General features: G+C 42.9%; 1 protein-coding gene across 1 annotated transcript in view; it reads left to right on the top strand.

Annotated features, from left to right (window-relative positions):
* Positions 1 to 11,076, top strand: part of col6a1 (collagen, type VI, alpha 1) — a 31,244-nt gene extending 20,168 nt beyond the window's left edge. Inside the window, exons 26-35 of the mRNA XM_080033592.1 lie at positions 3,504 to 3,569; positions 5,012 to 5,047; positions 5,392 to 5,428; positions 5,682 to 5,690; positions 5,785 to 5,918; positions 6,220 to 6,317; positions 7,891 to 8,077; positions 8,181 to 8,355; positions 8,469 to 8,498; positions 8,930 to 11,076. Coding sequence (XP_079889718.1) covers positions 3,504 to 3,569; positions 5,012 to 5,047; positions 5,392 to 5,428; positions 5,682 to 5,690; positions 5,785 to 5,918; positions 6,220 to 6,317; positions 7,891 to 8,077; positions 8,181 to 8,355; positions 8,469 to 8,498; positions 8,930 to 9,540 — 1,383 coding nt within the window. The 3' untranslated portion in view covers positions 9,541 to 11,076. The remainder of the gene's footprint in view (positions 1 to 3,503; positions 3,570 to 5,011; positions 5,048 to 5,391; positions 5,429 to 5,681; positions 5,691 to 5,784; positions 5,919 to 6,219; positions 6,318 to 7,890; positions 8,078 to 8,180; positions 8,356 to 8,468; positions 8,499 to 8,929) is intronic.
* The last annotated feature ends 8,558 nt before the right edge of the window (positions 11,077 to 19,634 follow it).

Here is a 19,634-nt window from a genome sequence, read left to right as displayed (position 1 = left end):
TAGAAAAACTTGTCCATGCGTTTATTTTTAGTAGACTTGACTACTGTAACAGTGTCCTTGCTGGCCTTCCTAAAAAATCAATCAGACAGCTTCAGCTAATTCAGAACGCTGCTGCTCGAGTACTCACTAGAACCAAAAAAGTGGATCACATCACCCCAGTTCTGAGGTCTTTACACTGGCTTCCTGTCAAACAGAGAATTGATTTCAAAATACTTATGTTAGTTTACAAAGCCCTAAATAGTTTAGGACCAAAGTATGTCTCTGACCTGCTGATCCCTTATGAACCAGTCAGAGCTCTCAGGTCGTCTGGGACTGGGCTATTGAAAGTCCCCAGAGTAAGGACTAGACAGGGAGAGGCAGCCTTCAGTTGCTATGCACCCAGTCTCTGGAATAAACTTCCAGGGGACTTGAGGTCTGCTCCAACACTTGGCTCTTTTAAATCAGGTCTGAAGATCTTTCTGTTTCCGTTTCAACCTGTAATTTTTTTTTTAAATGTTTTAATTCTTTTATGTTTTATTTCTATTCATGTTTTTCACTCGCTTTTTTTAATGTGTGCTCTATACTTGATGTAGTTTGTTCTTGCTTCTGTAAAGCACCTTGAATGGCCTTGTGTCCGAAATTTGCTTTAGAAACAAACTTGCCTTGCCTTACCTCATCGCAACGCATATGCGGTCTCTTTTCATGGACATAGTCACTCGTTTCCTAGACAAATGCACGCCCCGCCAGCATGCGCTTGGTAGGGGAGAACGGGGTAATTTGTCACACGGGTTGGTTGTCACAATCGTTATATCTCGGAACCAGAAGGCGCTGTTTATTATTATAAACAGCGCCTTATATATAATATTTAGCTCCTCAGTATTTTTCTTCTAGGCTTTTACACAATGGGTTTATAACAAAACACTTGTTACCCATACAAAGTGTGAAGGGTAAACTATAGTTTAGATTGTGGTTAGCAAGCTAATTAGTTGTCAGATGGTTGTTGGCCTTGATGCTAGCAAGAAATTCAAGTTGGGGTTGGTCGTCACATTTTTTGGGGGGTTGGTTGTCACATGTTATCTCAAGGCTGCAGCCAGAAAAGGAACCCAATAACGAAAGAAATCGTCAAGCTGTATCCTCACTGACACCCCAGAGAAGGAAAGAATAGAGCAGGAAAAGGCAGCTAGCATGCAAAAGAAAAAAGGGCAACAAAATCAAAACAACCCAGTGCATCCCAAACTAGACCAGCTGCCAAGGCTACAGTAAGTTTTGTAGGCCTATTTGTCAACTTGACAATGCAATTAAACTTTAAAATTTAGTTCTACTTTCTTGCCTTATTTTTAAGATTATTCCCATTAAGATAACATTGTGACAAACAACCCCATAGTGTTTGACAACCGACCCCTTGATGGGGTTGGTTGTCACAATGTGTAAGGGTGTCTTTGATGATTAATTTCTTCTTATTACAATAAGATAGAAAAAGTGAGGGGTACACATTTCAAGCCAACACCTTAAGCTTCAATTTAATGTAGGAATGACTATTGAAAGATGTTTCGGTGATGAGCAATTCTCACTAGAGTAAAAAGTGTGCCTACTTACCCCGTTCTCCCCTACTGGTGTCCCAAAAGCCTTATCCAAAAGTCACGCTAGAATCAACAGAAACTCCAAGTTCCTCGTAGCTACTCTAAAGTTTGTCTATTAATGACCCTTAGGATGTGAGGACACTAGGCCACATACCTGACTGTTACATTGTCAGTTTTTTGTTGTTGATGAAACCAAGACATGTAGCTCTTTTGAAACACAAGCCTACTTAAAGGGTTCAACATTGTACAGTAAATCCACTGCCCTTGAATTGGCACATGTGTTTGCAAGCTGTCCGTTTTTTCAAAGCCGTCTCTGGGGCCTAACTTCATTACTCATGGTATCCGCTCTCAATTTGCAGTTTTGCATTCATTTGAAAATTCTCTGCAGCTGTGCGAAGTCTTCCTCAAGCCACAATGCCCACATCTCTTTTCAAGTGTGTAACAGTATCTGTGGGAACATGGAGCTTAAAGACGGCATAATTTCCCTTAATTGCTTTACAGTTTTCAAGCTTTCTTTTTTCTTTCGCCACACTTGTACAGTCTTGGCGATAAACAGTGGGCCAGAGTGCAGCAGCTGCAGGGGCTTAGGCTGCTCTCTCTCTGGGCCAGACCTCGCCTCAACTAAGATTTGAAATGATTCTTGAGACTTTTGTCGGACTCACTGTACACTTTGATATGTTGATTCCATTCTCTAAAAGGCTGCTCTATGTCTTGTGGCGCCTTTTTGAAATTTCCGGTAGGCCTGTATGAAGTATGGTTAAAAATTGACTGAACATTGAAGTCAAAGGCCATGCGTCATACCCACACAGGTGTTTCCACTTATCCTAATTCGTCAGACCTCTGCTCAGGTCCAAGTAGAGCTATGCCGGGAATCATGCAATCAGCCTCCATGGTAACAGTAAGAGTAGGAGGCCAAGGTTAATCAAGCACAGGCTCCACACATAAACCTGAATCGTATCGGAAACAACTCATTAATAACCTGCCTTCGTCCTAGAAAAAAGACAAAAAGAAAGGGAATAAATACGGAGAGGCCCAATGACAAAGTAAAGTAAAGGAGGAACGTTGAAAGGAATATGGAAAATGGGGACAATGTGAATAGTTTACATTTTCCAATGCATCTTGAATCTGCAAAGTGACTTGGTTATTTAAAAAGAGGTTGCTATATTTCACTTTGGAATGTAGTGTATATTGCTATAAAGTCTCCCAAAAATGCAAACGACTTGACGTGCGTCAAATTCGTACATGTAAACCCCCAAGATGCAGTTGCTGGGAGACATAGTAATGACACATGCTTCCAATAAAAGCCCAGCTGGTACTGCTTTTATAGCCCAATTCATATACATAGTTTGATGAGTTTAAACCTGACATTGTTACCTGGATTTATTTAGATATTTACGCTTTCTCAAATGAGTTTCCCACAGAATGACTACAGTATATCACACTGCATTGTTTTGTGATTATATTTACTGTGGTAAAATAATTTAACTCTGTTATCCCACCATAGTGAGCTCACACTGTGTAATCTAAGAAAACCCTTTTCTCCCCCCTGTAACATTCTGCCCAGGGGGGACCTCAGGGCTCAGTATTAGGGCCATTACGTTTTCCACTTTCACGCATTTGATTCCTCCCTCACAATCAAGAAGTGAATCGATGCATAAAGTGAATGGGGAAAAAGAGAGGCCGTGTACCTGCACTCATATGAAGGCATTCTAATTTGTCAAACACAGCTAAAGGACACAAAGCTGTCATCTTGCCGTAGGAATGATCGCACGTTACGCGCAGACCGTGATTGATGTTGACAACAGCAGCAGCTCACATTCAATGTGGATGCTGCATAAAACATGAAACATGATTGGTTGGTTGCACAGATACATTTATTGAACAACAACAAAGGAAAACACTCTTTCTCTTATTCTCCATTTACTTTTTTTCTTCTTTTCACAGAACAATACACCAGGGAAACCAGGAGGCAAAGGGGCCAAAGGTCACAGAGGGGGTGATGGCAGTCCGGTAAGATTAGCATCCAGCTTTGAGCCGTGTGTGTGTGTGTGTGTGTGTGTGTGTGTGTGTGTGTGTGTGTGTGTGTGTGTGTGTGTGTGTGTGTGTGTGTGTGTGTGTGTGTGTGTGTGTGTGTGTGTGTGTGTGTGTGTGTGTGTGTGTGTGTGTGTGTGTGTGTGTGTGTGTGTGTGTGTGTGTGTGTGTGTGTGTGTGTGCAACTTGCATAGCATGTGTTTGTAAGTTGAGACATTGGGGGGTCCACACATTCAAACATATAGTTTGGGGGTCATTTTATGTTGATTTGCACATCTAGTACAGAGGAAAGTATCCTTGATTGTGAAAGTTTGTGCTGAACCTAAGATTAGCCTTGCCTATATCTGTGATGTTTTATCAAATGTGAGATTGCACTGCGCCACAGTGGCACAACCAGAGTATCAAAATATTACGTTATGGTTGTTTTTATTAGTTTTTAGTTTTTACAGGCACTACCTGCCAGCCGAATCAATTCATTGTTGGTTTTGCTTTTTTTGTGTCTCTTCATAGGTCTGTTTGTTTACACTGAATATAGAAACATAGAATATCACCAGACCTTTTCAAAATTGGGCAAATGAGAACAAAACTTGTGTGCACAGATTCCATTGACAACCGGTAACCGAGCTAGGATAAGCTATCTCAATACTCAACAATCATCTTCAAACTGTATGGTACAACATGAGCCTTCAGCTTCAGTTTGGTGTAATTCCTTTCACCAACTGGAAAGTCAAAGCTTGTGGTATTGGTTCATGTGAACTGATTGGAGACTGGACCTAAATATAATAATGTGCAGGAAGACATGTTCTCCAAGGCAGAGTCCTCAAACTCTGACCTTTCACACTTTCACTACTTTCTCTCTCACACCCTCCTCTTCTTCCTCCTCCTCTTCCTCTTACCTTTCCTCCTCTTTCCTCTGGCTTGCCTCTCTCCTGCATATTTCTACAATAGCAGTTTGTGTCATGTGTTTCTCTGGAAAGTCTACAATTAACAGCTGTCTCTTTCTCTCTCTCTTTCTCTCTCTCTCTCTCTCTCTCCCTCTTTCGTGTGTTGGCCTGCGTCGAGTTACGCTGGCGTCTTTGTTTCAGAAAAAAATGCTCTTAAAACTGAGTTTAATGTCTGTTAAAACAAAACAGATGTTTTTGCTTCTTCCTGTAGCCAAGCGAAAAGAGAAAAAAAACAAAAACAAAACGCTGTGGTAATTCACTTTGGGAAGATTCACATGTTGTTGCGGAAAGATAGCAGCCCGCACAAATGTGTGGGTGTGGATGTGGCTTTAGTGACTGAGGCCTTCCAGTTTGCAGTCAAAGGAGTAATGGTTTTCTAAAGAATCGCAGTTCTTTCAGTATATAAACAGAAGAATTCCCATTTTAGGGGGGATTCCCCTATGTTTCTTTTCTCACTTGCTCTTCCATTCTCTGCAGGGACTTCCTGGGCCTCCCGGACCATCAGGAACGGACGTAAGTATAAAAAAATATGTAATCAGTCCATTTAATCTGAACCCTCGCCCTCGTTTTTTGCCCAAGGACAGGAAGGCTAAGCACCACAGACTTAATTATCCCTTGGGGCCGGGCCAGTTTGGACTCTGGAACTGATACTGTATGTCCAGTCTTAAACCACATTTCCAATATCCTGAACATAAAAACCCGTAGCCTGTCCCCGACCGACCGGTCCTCTAAGTCAAATACCACCATCGTCATGTTTCATTTTTATATTTTTGGAGCAACTTGAAACAGTGTGGGACCCCGACTGTGTGATTTAACCATGCAGACTGTAACATTGCAATCCACCTCTTTCTCTTCAGGAATGTGAAATTCTGGATATCATCATGAAGCTCTGCTGTAAGTTAAACGCTCGACCTTTAGCACAGTCCAAACACACACTATCAGAAAATGAAGCCACATGTAGCATACTCTACGTTAAACACTTCTTGCCCTTTTCAACTCAGCGCCTATTGGCCAAACCTGCAATAGGAAGCAGAAGAATGTGACTGTTTGGCAGGTTATGTTCTGTGACTTTTATTTATTCTTTGCTCAATAATTAACTTTCCTTTGTTTTGTTTTTTTCCCTCATCCTCTCCTAATCACTTCACAGCATGTTGTGGTAAGTTTGTGGTACATATAAAACCTACTTGGTTCTCATGCTAAGTGGTTATTGTGACCCTCTGTGATGTTGTTTGTGTTTTGTGTGTGTCCAGAGTGTAAGTGTGCACCCGTGGACCTGGTGTTCGTTGTGGACAGCTCAGAGAGTATCGGCGCCACTAACTTTGCTCTTGCCAAAGACTTCATCATCACAGTGATAGACAGGCTGATGAAAGACCACCAAATCAAGGTAATGTCCCTCTCTAAATAGATCTTGGGTTTTGGACATTTGAATACACTTTACATTTCATAAAATCAACCCATAGAAATGTTAGGAAAATGCTGCTTTGAGAACAGATCTGAAAAAATAGAAAGTGTGAATGAAAGACATGCCTCTAGCTTTTAGGTCTCTCCAGTGACTCTGCGCTTCCATTTTGGATATAATTAGTCAGGATGGGTGGGGCGCAGAAAAAATGTTGACAGAGGAAGCCGCTAGACACAACACACAATAACCATAACACACGGTCACCATGCAATGCTTCTCTTTCCAGTTTGTCAACGATTCCAAGTTGAGCGTCGTCCAGTACAGTGGATCGAAAGCCCAAGAAGTTGTTCACCTGTCTGATAAAGGCCTCATTGAATTTAAACAGTGAGTTCACGTGCATGCAACCAGAGCCTTGCTTTTCCTCCGGCTTGCTCTATGACTGTGTACTTCAACAATTCACCCCCCACCCCCCTCATTGGTTCAATTTCTGGCTACATCCTTGGACAGTATTTGGAAGGAGGAATGGAAATGTGTTCATAACTCTACTAAGAACAAGCAGTGCAAATTGCTAATTAGCTAACTCCAAATTTTTATGCTAGACTGTTTGTTTGTTTGTTTGTTTGTTTGTTTGTTTGTTTGTTTGTTTGCCTTGTCTGTCTTATTGAGAGTAAGGAGATAAATTATAGTTCATCTATTTGTGCCCAATTCAGAAAAAAAAGACCTGTTGGGCCTAGCTTAGTAAAATACAGTAAGGAATGGAATGCAGTTAGCTTACCTCTATCAAAATTGCTCATATACATGAACAGTAAATGAGAGTTGACAGAAACATAAAGTACACATTTAGTTAGGAGCTCTAGTGGTGTGCACAGGGGGGTTCAACCACCCTGCCCTTTTTGTTCGGAGTGCTTAAGCTCTCTTTTTAAATCTTTAATCAAACCAATGTTATTAATCTGTCGGCTAATGGGGCTTCCCCACATGCCCTGAGGTCACACAAGGGGAATTTGAGCAGCTCTTAGCGAGGGAAAAAAATAAGCCTTTTTTCTACCACATGAGCCTCTCACTTCTTTTATTATCATGTTTCTTTTTTATGCCCTGAGGTTGCACTCACAATAGGCCCAGTTGCCCCGTACTGTGACTAAGCACGATTGTCCCCACCGGCCCCATGTTTGTTAACATCAGGGAGGTGCCCTTTTTTCTCTTGTTTTCCCCTGCCCCTTACACAATCTGTGCACGCCACTGGTACAGACAGCCTGGTAACACTGCAGACAATAAAATAAGCCCTCGTCTTTGGCTGGAAAATGCCAGCCTTATGTGGACGGACGCCGGAAACAAAGAATGTCTTTCAAATGTAGCCGGTCAAGTGTGCAACAATTCTATGTCATGACCAAGAACTGTTACACACTGTTAATATTCTAAAATGCAAAACGGCATTCTTTTTTTTTTAAAGATATTTTTTGGCATTTTTCATGCAATATTTTTGACAGTGTGAAGAGATAGAGGTGAAATGGGGCAGAGAGGGGAATGACATGCTGAGAACGACCGCGGTCGGGAATCGAACCCGGGTCTGCTGCTTGGCCCGGCCCGGGGGGGGGGGATGCCCTACCAACTGAGCTAAGGGCGCCCCCGCAAAACGGCATTCTTGAACCATAAAGTATTTTATCAGTTTTGAACATTTTCCCCTGTTGCCTGTCTTCGTGATAAGCTACAGTAGGCTAAAACTCAATCGGGACCTATGTAACTCCAATGGACGACGACATACATCAATCCTCTCGTTTGATTCTTGGCAAACCAGTATATCTGCGTATGTTGGGACATTGTTTTAGGTTCATGTCATTCTTCTTCTTTTTTTAATCATTGAAATGTGTGTGTGTGTGTGTGTGTGTGTGTGTGTGTGTGTGTGTGTGTGTGTGTGTGTGTGTGTGTGTGTGTGTGTGTGTGTGTGTTTGTGCGTGTTCAGGATAGTGAGAGACTTAAAGTGGCTGGCTGAGGCCACGTACACAGGCGAGGCCCTTGACTACACCCTGAAAAACTCCATCAACCAGATGAAGCAAGTTAACCGGGTTGCTATCGTTCTCACTGACGGACGCTCTGACATTACCAGGGACAAGGTTCCCCTCAACGTACTTTGCAATCAAAACGTCCGGGTGAGTATACTGTAATACACCTAGGTAGGCAAAGTAAACATTTGTGCCTTTACCGAATGCTGATGTTCTACGCTAACCTAAAAACTTCATGCGTCCTCTCAAGGTGGGTGGTTTGGGAGTGAAGGACTACTCAGGCCGTGAGCCCAACAAGGAGCAGCTTGATGACATGACATGTAACTCTAGCCCCAACAAGCCAGGCTTTTCCTTTGTCTTGGACAACTATGCCGAACTGCTGGAGGACACTTTCCTACAGAACCTCCTAGCCAAAATCTGCCAAGGTAGACTTAAACACACAAGTGCATGCATACACACATCAGCGATCGCATCCATCAATATAATATTTGTATTTAATCAAAATAAAAATGACTTCTACTGCTGTTCCCTCGTCTAGATAAAAAGTGCCCAGACTACAAATGTCCCAGTAAGTCTGTTTCTCTTTTTTAATAATAACTGCTTTGGTTAGGCTGTGGTTAGCTCTTTTATATGTCTGCCCTAGCTAACTGCGAAAAAACCCAAATACAAATGCTATTTGGCTGTATTGCACCTCGCTATCCCTGTAGTCTGTCATTTAGAGAAGCAGTGGAAACAACTTTTAATCTTAAGTATTGTGTGTGTGTGTGTGTGTGTGTGTGTGTGTGTGTGTGTGTGTGTGTGTGTGTGTGTGTGTGTGTGTGTGTGTGTGTGTGTGTGTGTGTGTGTGTGTGTGTGTGTGTGTGTGTGTGTGTGTGTGTGTGTGTGTGTGTGTGTGTGTGTGTGTGTGTGTGTGTGTGTGTGTGTGTGTGTGTGTGTGTGTGTGCGCGCGTGCATGCACGTGTGTGTGCTTCTGCGTGTGTTTGTGTTTGTGCGTTGCAGTCAATTTCACTCAGGGCACCGATATATTGATGATGATGGACAGCTCGGCGAGCGTGGGCGAGAAGAACTTCGAGACGAGCAAGACCTTTGCCGTCAGCCTGGCCGAGCGTTTCCTCAATGCCGAGAAGCCGTCGGGTGTCAATGTCAGGGTGGCTCTGGGCAAGTACAGCCAGAACGCCGAAATCGTGCAGCGGTGGACCACCGATTACGCCTTGCTGGCTAACAAATCTGAGACGGTGCTCTACGAAAGCAAGGGCACCAACGTGTTAGAGGCCATGAACTTAGCCAAGAAGGAACTACAAGGCCGTGGGGATTCAGCCGGAGGCAGGAAGGTGCTGGTGTTGTTCTCTGACGGCAGGTCTCAGAACATGACCCAGAAGCAGCTGGCCGACCGCGTTCGTGAGCTAGCTGGCGCCAGCGTGGATATCTTTGTCATCGCGGTGGGCAGCCAGGTCAACGAGGCCAACCTGTACACGCTGGTGAGCAGGGGGCGGCCGGACGACAGCGCCTACGCCCATCGCCACCTGTTCCGCGTCTCAGACTACCCCACACTGATACGCGGGGTCTTCTATCAAACCGTCTCTCGCAGGGTGTCCATTCCCTCACAATAGTGCTCCAAAACAACAGGCGCTTTAGATTCTTAGTTCCATTATGAATATTCATTCTCACTCTTTTTACCGTACACTGTGCTTGAGTACTTTTTAAAAGGATTTCTTTATTTTTCATTTTTTTTAAATGTCACAAAACGACAAATGATTGTGTGGCAGAAAAAAGGAAATGTCACAATAACAAGTTTAGCTGGGACTTTTTTACCCTGAGTTGAGCCCCCGAGGTAGACTGTGTCAGGCTGTGTTCAATTATCACTCCCTATTTCGGGACCATTAGCCTTTAAAACAAGTGATGGTGCTAACCTCAACCTTCTCAGAGTTTTAAAGCTTGTTGTGACAGTACGCAACTGGGCGGCAAAGTTCAGGGTAAAAAAGTCTCATTGAAAAGGGTTTGCTTCGGTCCTGGAGAGCTATCTTTAATGGCCACAAAAAAACTATTTTCTTTAGCTCTTAAATGCATTGTGCGGATTTCTACTCAGGTATTCTGCATCCCTGCTTCACTTTCACCTATAGTGTGGAACCGTGCTTTGACTTACTCACTGCTGGGGGTTGAAAATGGCTCATCAAGGCACACTCTCCTGTCACTCCAGGACCTGAGCCCCTGCCATTTGAAAGATTTGTTTTTAGGGTATCCATTTAATGCAGACTCATCATTGTAGCTCTTACAGCTCTTGTCAATTTTTTTTTTACATAAAACGAACTTAAGTTAACTGACTGCAGCTGTGAATTGAAAACCGACAAATTCTTGGTGTACCAAGTGATCGCTAACGCAGAAGCGTGCTCTCGTGATTGGCCAGTCAACTTCATTTTGGTTTTTGCCCCTAAAAAGCATATTGTAAAGGGTGTAGTTGTGACATATTCCCAACTTGGTGAAAACCCCCACCTGACATCACTGGAAAACTCTATTAGATCACCAAAACGACAAGAGGAAACAGGAAATGGCATCAGGCAGACTCAGGCAAACCCATCAGCACTTCACCTGGTACCAATGAGGACACGACAGCTGGACTCAACATGTATGATTCTGCCTGAGTGTGTGTATCTGTAGGTGTGAGCCCCGCTGTGTGTATATTAATTACATGTATATGCGGGTGGAGGTGATTTGTTTTGTTTTTAATGTGTAGCCTTGGGTGATTGTACCATAAACAGATGTGATGGGGTCACTGGTTCAAATGACATAAACCTGGTCTTTATTGTCTGCGCAGCGGCGACGGTTCTGTCAAACACACAGGCTCACCTTCGTAATTTATCTTTGAAGGCTGGTAAAATTGACCTAAAGGGCCCCGCACTGTGAGCCCCTCACACAACGGAAAACAAACACTCACACACGCCCTTTAGATCCCCCCAAGTCTAAGTTCAACACCGTCACTTCTGATCTCATCAATGGCCCAGAGTCACTATACTGTTGTTATTATCTGTGGTGCTATTAGTCTCAGTGTATCAGCCTCTACCAAAGTTGTTAAAGATGATATTTTTACCTGAGGATATGAAACCTCAGTACGTTGTAAGAGCTTCTTCAATAAAGGTTGCTACACCAAAGTGTCTCATCTCACTTTTCTTAACACACGCATTCTCTCAAATTACAAATATGCATTTTCATATGTTCATATACTGTAGGCTATATACCTATTTTAACATAGTCACCCTATTACATTTTAACTCTGCATGATTAACCACAACTCTTGCCACATACTAAAATATGTAATTTTTGCCCAAATACTGGCATGGCACAGGAGATGGAAACTGTCAAATGTTGCTAGTGATTCCCTGACATTGCATCTGTTATCATCATCTAAATAGTCCACTTATACCTGCACTATGTGCTTATTGCTTATTAGCAAATATTAGCATCTTAAAGGTTCAGTCAGCGGAATGGTCAGTTTATCTAACTTCCTGTCAGTTACTGCAGTTAGCGGTCCCCTCCCTCGTCCCTACGTCACCACATTAATGCAATGCGGTCTTCAAGCAGCGAGTTATCTAGCATAATCTCAGATCCATAAGTGTGATAAAACATGATAAAAGCCATTAAAACAGACATTGGGAAGGATTTTTACCTGCTCAGCAGTTGTAGGCACATACACATTCACCCATCTGTTGCTCTGCACGTGCACCGTCAGTGAGAAGGGTGCCGGTTCGTAGCGTTCTCTCTTGTGATTGGATACCAGTTTTGGGATCCCCAAAAAGTGTATTTGCCGATTACATGCAGAGTGAGTGACTGAGAGATCGGCTTTATGAAACGTGAACACTATACAAGTGATCACTGTACGAATACAAAGCTATTTCTCACTTATATTACAGTTTTCTTTTATTGCTAACCCACAGTGGGCATAACTGTAGCTCAATGTGCAAAACTCTAACTACAGTCTGCACTACCAACATTCACTGGAGCTGAACAGTTCGCTTCACCTGCAAAATAGGCTCAGTGCAGCAAACACTATGAACAGTCCTCATTGAGATAACACATACTGTCACTCAGAACACACTCAGAGTATAAACACTAGCATGAAACCTCAATACTCAAATTACAAACTTTTAATCTTTACAGATTGAATAATTTGAGTTACTTCACACAAATGACGTAATATTTTCTTTGAGGAAAGACTGACATTATTTCACATGAAATTGTTTATTTTATAACATAGCAGTTATGTTTAGTATAAACAAAAATAAATGGAAATCAGAAGTTTGCTTCGATAGATACATATTTTATATTTTTTTGAAAACATTTCCAAATGTAATATTTATCTGTGTAAATATTCTATAATTCTAATACAGAAATCAATTATTGTTGTCATTTACTATAAGTATGCAACTGTAAGCTGTTTGTTTGCTGGAAAATCCGTATTACAGATGCAACTTTAGATCTTTGCAGATTGGGTTGCACTCTCAACCCTGCCTCTCTCAAAGAGAGACCATGATTCACAACAGGGTCTATCGGTGTAGCCCTTACTGTATTTCATCAGACATTACAGCTCAATGTCTTCTAGGTATTCCTCCACACATCCACACTCTCACTGCCACACTTATCCCTCTAACAACCAACAACATTCATTGGTCCTTTTCCAAAAAAAAGTATTTTTGAGCCTTCCCTATACTGTATATACAGTATGTTCACTAAAAAGTCCAAAACAAGACACCTACTTAGTGTTTCAGTTGAAATTTTATTCCGCAATGTTTGAAATGCAGTAGTCTGAAATCCATTCTGTTTTGAATGTGTGATTTACAGTTGTGACAGCAGTGTGTTAGCATTTGAAAAAAGTGCTAGAAATCCACAGTGTTACTTGTGCAGGCTGGGGTTAAGCCATGAGATAAGTGTGTAGAGTTTTGACAATTGTGTTTAAGCAATGAAAAACAAGCTACAGTTTGGTCCACATGAATCGCTGCGGTGCACAGTGTTGTTAGAGTTCTGCACATGTCGCTCCAGTTGTGCCCACTGTGGTTTAGCAATCGAAAAAAACTGTAACATGAATAATTTGCTTAGTTCATCTTTAACATGCTAAACTTAAACTATGATGGTAAACATGGTTAACATTATTGTACTTGCTGAACATCACATGTTAGCATGCTAACCTTAGCATTACCTCAAAGAGCCACAAGAAGGGCTGTTGACTTATACGTCTTTAGGTATTGAGTCTTCCCTCACCCATTCATCAGGTCAAAGTTTGCTGTGAAAATTTGTTCAACCGTTAATGTTCCCTAAAGGATGACCCTCCTAATGATTTTGGAGACGCCCTGACTTTTCCTTTAGCGCCACCATGAGATCAACATTTTTTAAGCACAGAAAGATTGTCACCATCTTCTTTATTTTTCCAAGTGTGCATGCAAGCAATGAGATCATGCCAGTAGCACGCTTACGTTAGTGTTTGGCTCTAGTACCTAAGTGTGTCTAAGTACTGTCTTTAAAAACCACGAAAAATAACATTGTTTTAAAGTGGGGTATGCTTACAACCAGTTGCGCAAACGATCATCTGACTGCCCTTTTTCTACCCTCTTGACCTTTTGTGGTGTTGCCACGCCCCCTGATTTCAGAAATAACCACAAATAGGGATGCTCTAAACGTAAATGAAGTAAAGTAGTTTTAAAAAAGGCAGAATTCATCTTTAAATAAACTGTAACTCACTGTGTCATAATTGTGAGTAAGGAGAGTGACAGTGTGACCTGAAGTGACTTCAATCTCAGGCCAAAGTAGAACTCACTGTGCCAGCAAGTATCTACCTGCTGAGGCTGTAGCTCCAGGGCTGCTGTGCTGACGCTGATTCTGTCCTCTGACCTCCCAGTCCAAGAGAAAAAAGAATTCTTCCTTCAGGGCTAATGACTACAAAATATATTTTTGTTGTATCCCACTCTTTACCACTGGATCGTCCGACAATACAGTACTTAGAAACGTACGTCTTACAGTTTTTACCTAATGCTTGAACACTAATAGTGGTTGCTATGCCCAAAGCATCACAACCTCTAACTTTGGTGACCATGCCCTAAACACAAGCACCAACCCCACAAACACTGTTTGAAATTCTCCAACACACTTCTTGCAAAACACTACACACTGTTTTTCACATAAGACACATTGTTCAAAAATGAAATCTCCTGCAATCATTGGGAAAACACATCTATTTAAAATACAAATATCGATTCCAGCCCGCGGTCGTTCTCTGCATGTCACTCCCCTCTCTGTCCCATTTCAACTCTGTCTCTACTACACTGTCAATAAAGCATAAAAATGCCCAAAAAATATCTATAAAAAAAAGAGAGAGCGGCAGGAGGACGATGACAAAGGAGACAACAGACGGAGACAGGGTCACTATATTGGACCATGTTATAGATCATGGCCTAACAATATAGGAGCCTGGGCAGAGAGTCCAGCCCAACAACACTTTAGCTGTATCCCATTCCAGAGGCCGCATCCTTCTAAGGACACGGTCTACGCGGTCTATGAAGGCCATAGCCCATGAAGGCCGATTCGAAGGCCGAACGAGCGTTGTTAATCGAGACGGTCTCCGCAGGTCTCCGTTTTCGAGCATTTCCGGTTTGCGTAACAAGCCGTTACCTTGCATGAGGACTTGCCGCTCATGTGTTGCCTAGCAACCCTGATTGCTGTCAACGGAGACAGCCTTGTCAACGGAGGAAAAAAGAAAAAGAAGTTGCCTACCAGCTGTTTTGTTATTTTTTATTTTATTTTATGCCATCTCTGAAAAAAACGCAATGAATCTTGGGATATGTTGGGCCGCGAAGGATACATCTGTTGGACCCTTCAAAACCGTGAAAAGAAGGCTGCATTTCTCGGCCGCATATGAAGGAGTCTTCCAAATGGAACAAGCCTTTGTACGCCGCAATGACGCAATCGGTCTTCAAATGCAGCCTTCGTAGGCTGTGGCCGCTCGATTGAGATATACCTAATAGCTCCATAATTAGGACATTTAGACTGGATATCAGGAATATTTTCGCTGTTGCTTCTCAAAGGATGACATTGTATGTGATGTCGATGAGGCGATGTGGCCAGACGCAAACAGGAGGCGGTATCCAAAGGATTCATAATCCACTCGCCCCATTCCTTACAACACTTATTTTAATTTTATTTTACTGTAATTGTTTCAGAGTTCATAGTGACACACTGAATTGCTGGTTGAACTGCGACCTACCTATATGTTTTTTTTTTCTTTTGTTGGCCAAAGCCATGAAATTCAGTGGCGTGCACAGGTAGACCTGAAGTGGTGCTGAAGCACTTGCCCTTTTCCCCTGGCCCAATCAAGTGCCCTTTTGAAAAAAATAAAATAAAAAATCTGAAAGTTCCTTCGTTTTTTTTTTTTTTTTTTTTTTACAGTGTATGTGGCCCATGCCGAAATTATCATCTATAAATGCTCAACTATTAAAAATGTTTGACAATAATGCCCCAATAAATATGCCCCCCCCCCTCCTCCTCCTCCGCACACACACTTCCTTTGTCAACGTGAACGCGCAGAGTGGACACAAACGGAGGCGCGTTGCCGCAGCAGTTCACAGCTGCTGCGCACACACACACCTACTCCCCGGCCTGCCCTGCCCCACCAGCGAGGTAACACATACATTATGGAGTCAAGAGTGTATTGTTTGCCCCCTAAGCCTCAGTTGCCAAGCTATAACTTGCATTTATTTGTCTCTGTTATAAAGTAGCCTCTATCATCCAGCGCCACACAGCTGAGCATAAATTAGCCGACTGTCCTGCTTAAAGAGGACCTATTATACTACTTTTCTGGTCTTAATTTCTTGTTTTACACTGCTATAGAGCAACCTGACATGAATCACATCACAAAAAACTATGTAGATTTTCGGGAAGCTCTTTCTCTTATTTTGGCGATCCAGCACGTCCTGTCAACACTTGAGTGTGTGTGCTTCGGCAATCTCCGCTCCCTCCGCCTGTGATCGGCCATCTCCGCTCCCCTCCCCCCCTCCTGCAAACCCCACTCCGTTGTGATTGGTTACCTTCCTTCCGGAACACTTTCAGTGGCGGGAAGCGCGAGCATGGACCTATAAGGGCGCGAGGCAGACGCGAACAGGGAAGTGACAGCATTACTCTTTTTATTTACAAATTGCAGTATAATAATAATAATTAATAATTAATTGATAGGTTTTATATAGCGCTTTATTGCAACAGGGTGAGTTAACTAATGCTATACGGCGCTAACTTTGTTTATCGGCTAAAGCACAGCCGCACATATTCACTGAATTAACCAGGAAGTCCATTCTCCTGGTTTACTTTCCCCACGTGTTCTAACCCCGAGCGGCTTCATACAGCACCGGCCGCCCGCAATACATTTTTCTCCTCAGTGTCTCTCATCAGCCTCTGTGTACAGTACACTGTTCTCCGACCCTGCCAATGTATGTGACGTCGGGTCAAGCTCAACGCTGATTGGCCAACGCGGCTAATCGTCTCGCGTAGGAGCAACAAAAGTTAAATTTTTTGAACTCCTCGCGCAGCTGCGTAATATATACGCGCGTAATATATACGCGCGTAATATATACGCGCGTAAACATGTTGCTTTAGCGCGAGTGAAAATGTTGCTTTAGCGCGAGTGACGCATTTACGCGCCATGTACGCGCGTAAACCAATGGTTCCCTATGGAAAAACGGCCGATTTCATACGCGTCTGTACGCGTGTAAAGTGCCTAGTGTGTTCGCACCTTAACATGTAAATATTTTCTTTCTGCTTTTTGGTAATTCTGTGTCTCCAAATTATTCCAGAAAATAGTACTAAATAGCCCACATTGACACAGGTGATTTAGCCTTAGCTTTCTTCTCAAAGTGCACCAGATTGATGAATTTTACTTTTAAAAGGTTAACATTTTTCTTCCGGGGGAAGTGTGCAACATGTGTGTAAGCATTCGGCAAAAACTGTAAATTGTTTTCTCAATCAGGGACAGATGTTTTATATTAAATCTGCACAGTCAGACTTCAGCAGAATTTCTGTGGAACTCTCTAATTTTGAGATACTTTCCTTTTTTTCCCTGGTCCTGATTTTGAGCCAATCTTTTAATCTTCTCTGTGTGCATTCTTGTGCATGTGTGTGTGTGTGTGTGTGTGTGTGTGTGTGTGTGTGTGTGTGTGTGTGTGTGTGTGTGTGTGTGTGTGTGTGTGTGTGTGTGTGTGTGTGTGTGTGTGTGTGTGTGTTGTGTGCATGTGTGTGTGTGTGTGTGTGTGTGTGTGTGTGTGTGTGTGTGTGTGTGTGTGTGTGTGTGTGTGTGTTGTGTGCATGTGTGCGTGTGCCTGCTTATGCACTGATGGTCTCTGGACTGTTTGATAAATCTCTTCCTGTGTAGAAGTCAATTTTGAAGACCCATAGCCAAAATTCCACTTATCAGTTGTCGAGCCCCAGTCTGTTTGTTTGTGCGAGTGTGCATGGGTGTGCCCACTTATATGCAAGGCAACGCATATTTCTGTGCATGATTTGCAGCATGTGTGCATGCACACATGTGTGCTTTGTATGTTTGTGGTTAGGGGGGAGGAGGGGTTCTGTTGTGCAGAAATTTGTCTTGGCTCCTCTGCCATTATTCTTAGACCCAATTTCCTCCTTCCGCCTGTTTTCTGTAGCCGATTGGACTTCGCAGTACCACTTTACTCTCAGACCTCAGCACAGCCTTTTTCCAACGAAATTCACTGGTAGTGACATCAGTTTTGCACATGGACATAGGCGTACATGATGTGTGCGCGTACCTCATGCGCACGCACGTGTGTGTGTGTGTGTGTGTGTGTGTGTGTGTGTGTGTGTGTGTGTGTGTGTGTGTGTGTGTGTGTGTGTGTGTGTGTGTGTTGCACTAAGGTAAAGACTCCCAGCTGCCTTGTCTGAAAAGCAAGCACATCTGGAGAGAAGGAAGGGAAAAAGATTCCACAAAGAAGCAAAGGAAAGAAGGAGAACATTTAAGCTTATCATAAGCTTAATGTAATATCCTGTTTATTTCTTACTTAAATATAGCTTTTCAGATTCAGGAGCTGCACTGGAGAACATCTGAAAGAACTGTATCCCTCAATACACACAAAGAGACAGTCGCAGAGATTTGAACCAAACTGTAATCTTTGAATATTTAGTTTATCTTTGCAGGCTGCTCACCGTATGGAAATGTTGCTGCTGTTTGACTGTGGATGTGTGCGTTTATGCTTGATTTGTCTTTATGTTCCTATATTCGCCTTTGTCTTTATGCATGTTTGCATATGAAGTAAACTGAATGTGGGTTTTCCTGTGGAACATTGAGAAAAGTGTTGCAGTAATGTTGGGAGAGTTGAGCTGTTTATGATTCTGGAACTGATTATGCAGAAATCCCTCTGGACTGAACCGCTCTTTTAGTCCATGTGAAAGAAATAATGAAAACACGAAATGTATAAAGTGAGAGAGAGGGAAAGAGAGAGACAGAGAGAGAGAGTGAGAAGCAGAGACTGGTTAACTCTTATTCGAGAGGGAGGTCATTCCTATTCTATGAGTCACACTTTTAAGAGAGACCAAAACCCCCCCACCTCCACATCTCCACATCTCTCCATCACAAACACACACACACACACACACACACACACACACACACACACACACACACACACACACACACACACACACACACACACACACAGAGAGAGAGAGAGAGAGAGAGAGACACAGACCCACACACGCACACACAATGCTCCACCGCTCCTCTCTCCTCTCTTTTTAAGGAAAAACCCATCCCTCGCCAAGACAGAGAAGAGTTCAGAAAGCAATAACTCTGGACAGCAACTGTCCTTCTCCTCCTCCTTTTTCTCTCTCTTCTGCACTCGGTCGCTGTGACAAAATGCTGACTGCTGTCTCACCCCTAGTCACCTCTAAATCCATTATATAGCCCACAAAACGTTCAGATAGAGTTCAATCAAAAAGCATTAAGGACTCAAACTTCAAAAAGTGCGTCTATAATAACAGTACATTTCTAAAAGTGCAGGAGCAACACCTTCGCTACTCAGTTGACCAAAAAACTTCTTCAACTCCCTCTCCAAGCTGATAGCATCCCATGTAAACAGATGTTGACTTGCATGTAAAAGCCTGTTCTTCACATTGCCTCCTGAGTTCTTGCCTGTGTAATGCATTAGTGGCAGTGTTACTGGTCAATGCACTGGCAGCTCTGCAGGCCACTTCAGAAGATCTGAGCAAATTGGACCCTGACGCTGCAGCCAATACTGGATCAGCAACGATGAAATGAAAAGAAATATGCTTTACATTTACAGGGTGTAAATTCAACAGGCAAGGTAAATCCTGTAAAAGGGAGACCCCCCCACCACGTCCACCAACACTTATACACATATAAACAGGCTAATGGGCAGCCCAAGCATCTACATGGCTATAAACATGGTGAGCAGAGTCATGTGTGGACAGTGTCACTGTTTACACCAAGTATAAACTCCTCTCATTTGGCCTGCTAATTGTAACCAGACCACCAGACACATGCACGTGTGTGTGTGTGTGTGTGTGTGTGTGTGTGTGTGTGTGTGTGTGTGTGTGTGTGTGTGTGTGTGTGTGTGTGTGTGTGTGTGTGTGTGTGTGTGTGTGTGTGTGTGTGTGTGTGTGTGTTTGTGTGTGTGTTTGTGTGTTTGTGTGTGTGTGTGTG

Source organism: Ammodytes marinus (assembly GCF_949987685.1).
Source record: "Ammodytes marinus genome assembly, chromosome: 9".
NCBI classification, from domain to species: Eukaryota; Metazoa; Chordata; class Actinopteri; order Uranoscopiformes; family Ammodytidae; genus Ammodytes; species Ammodytes marinus.
Note: the sequence above shows the minus strand (reverse complement) of the source record. Positions and strands in the feature narration are given on the sequence as shown.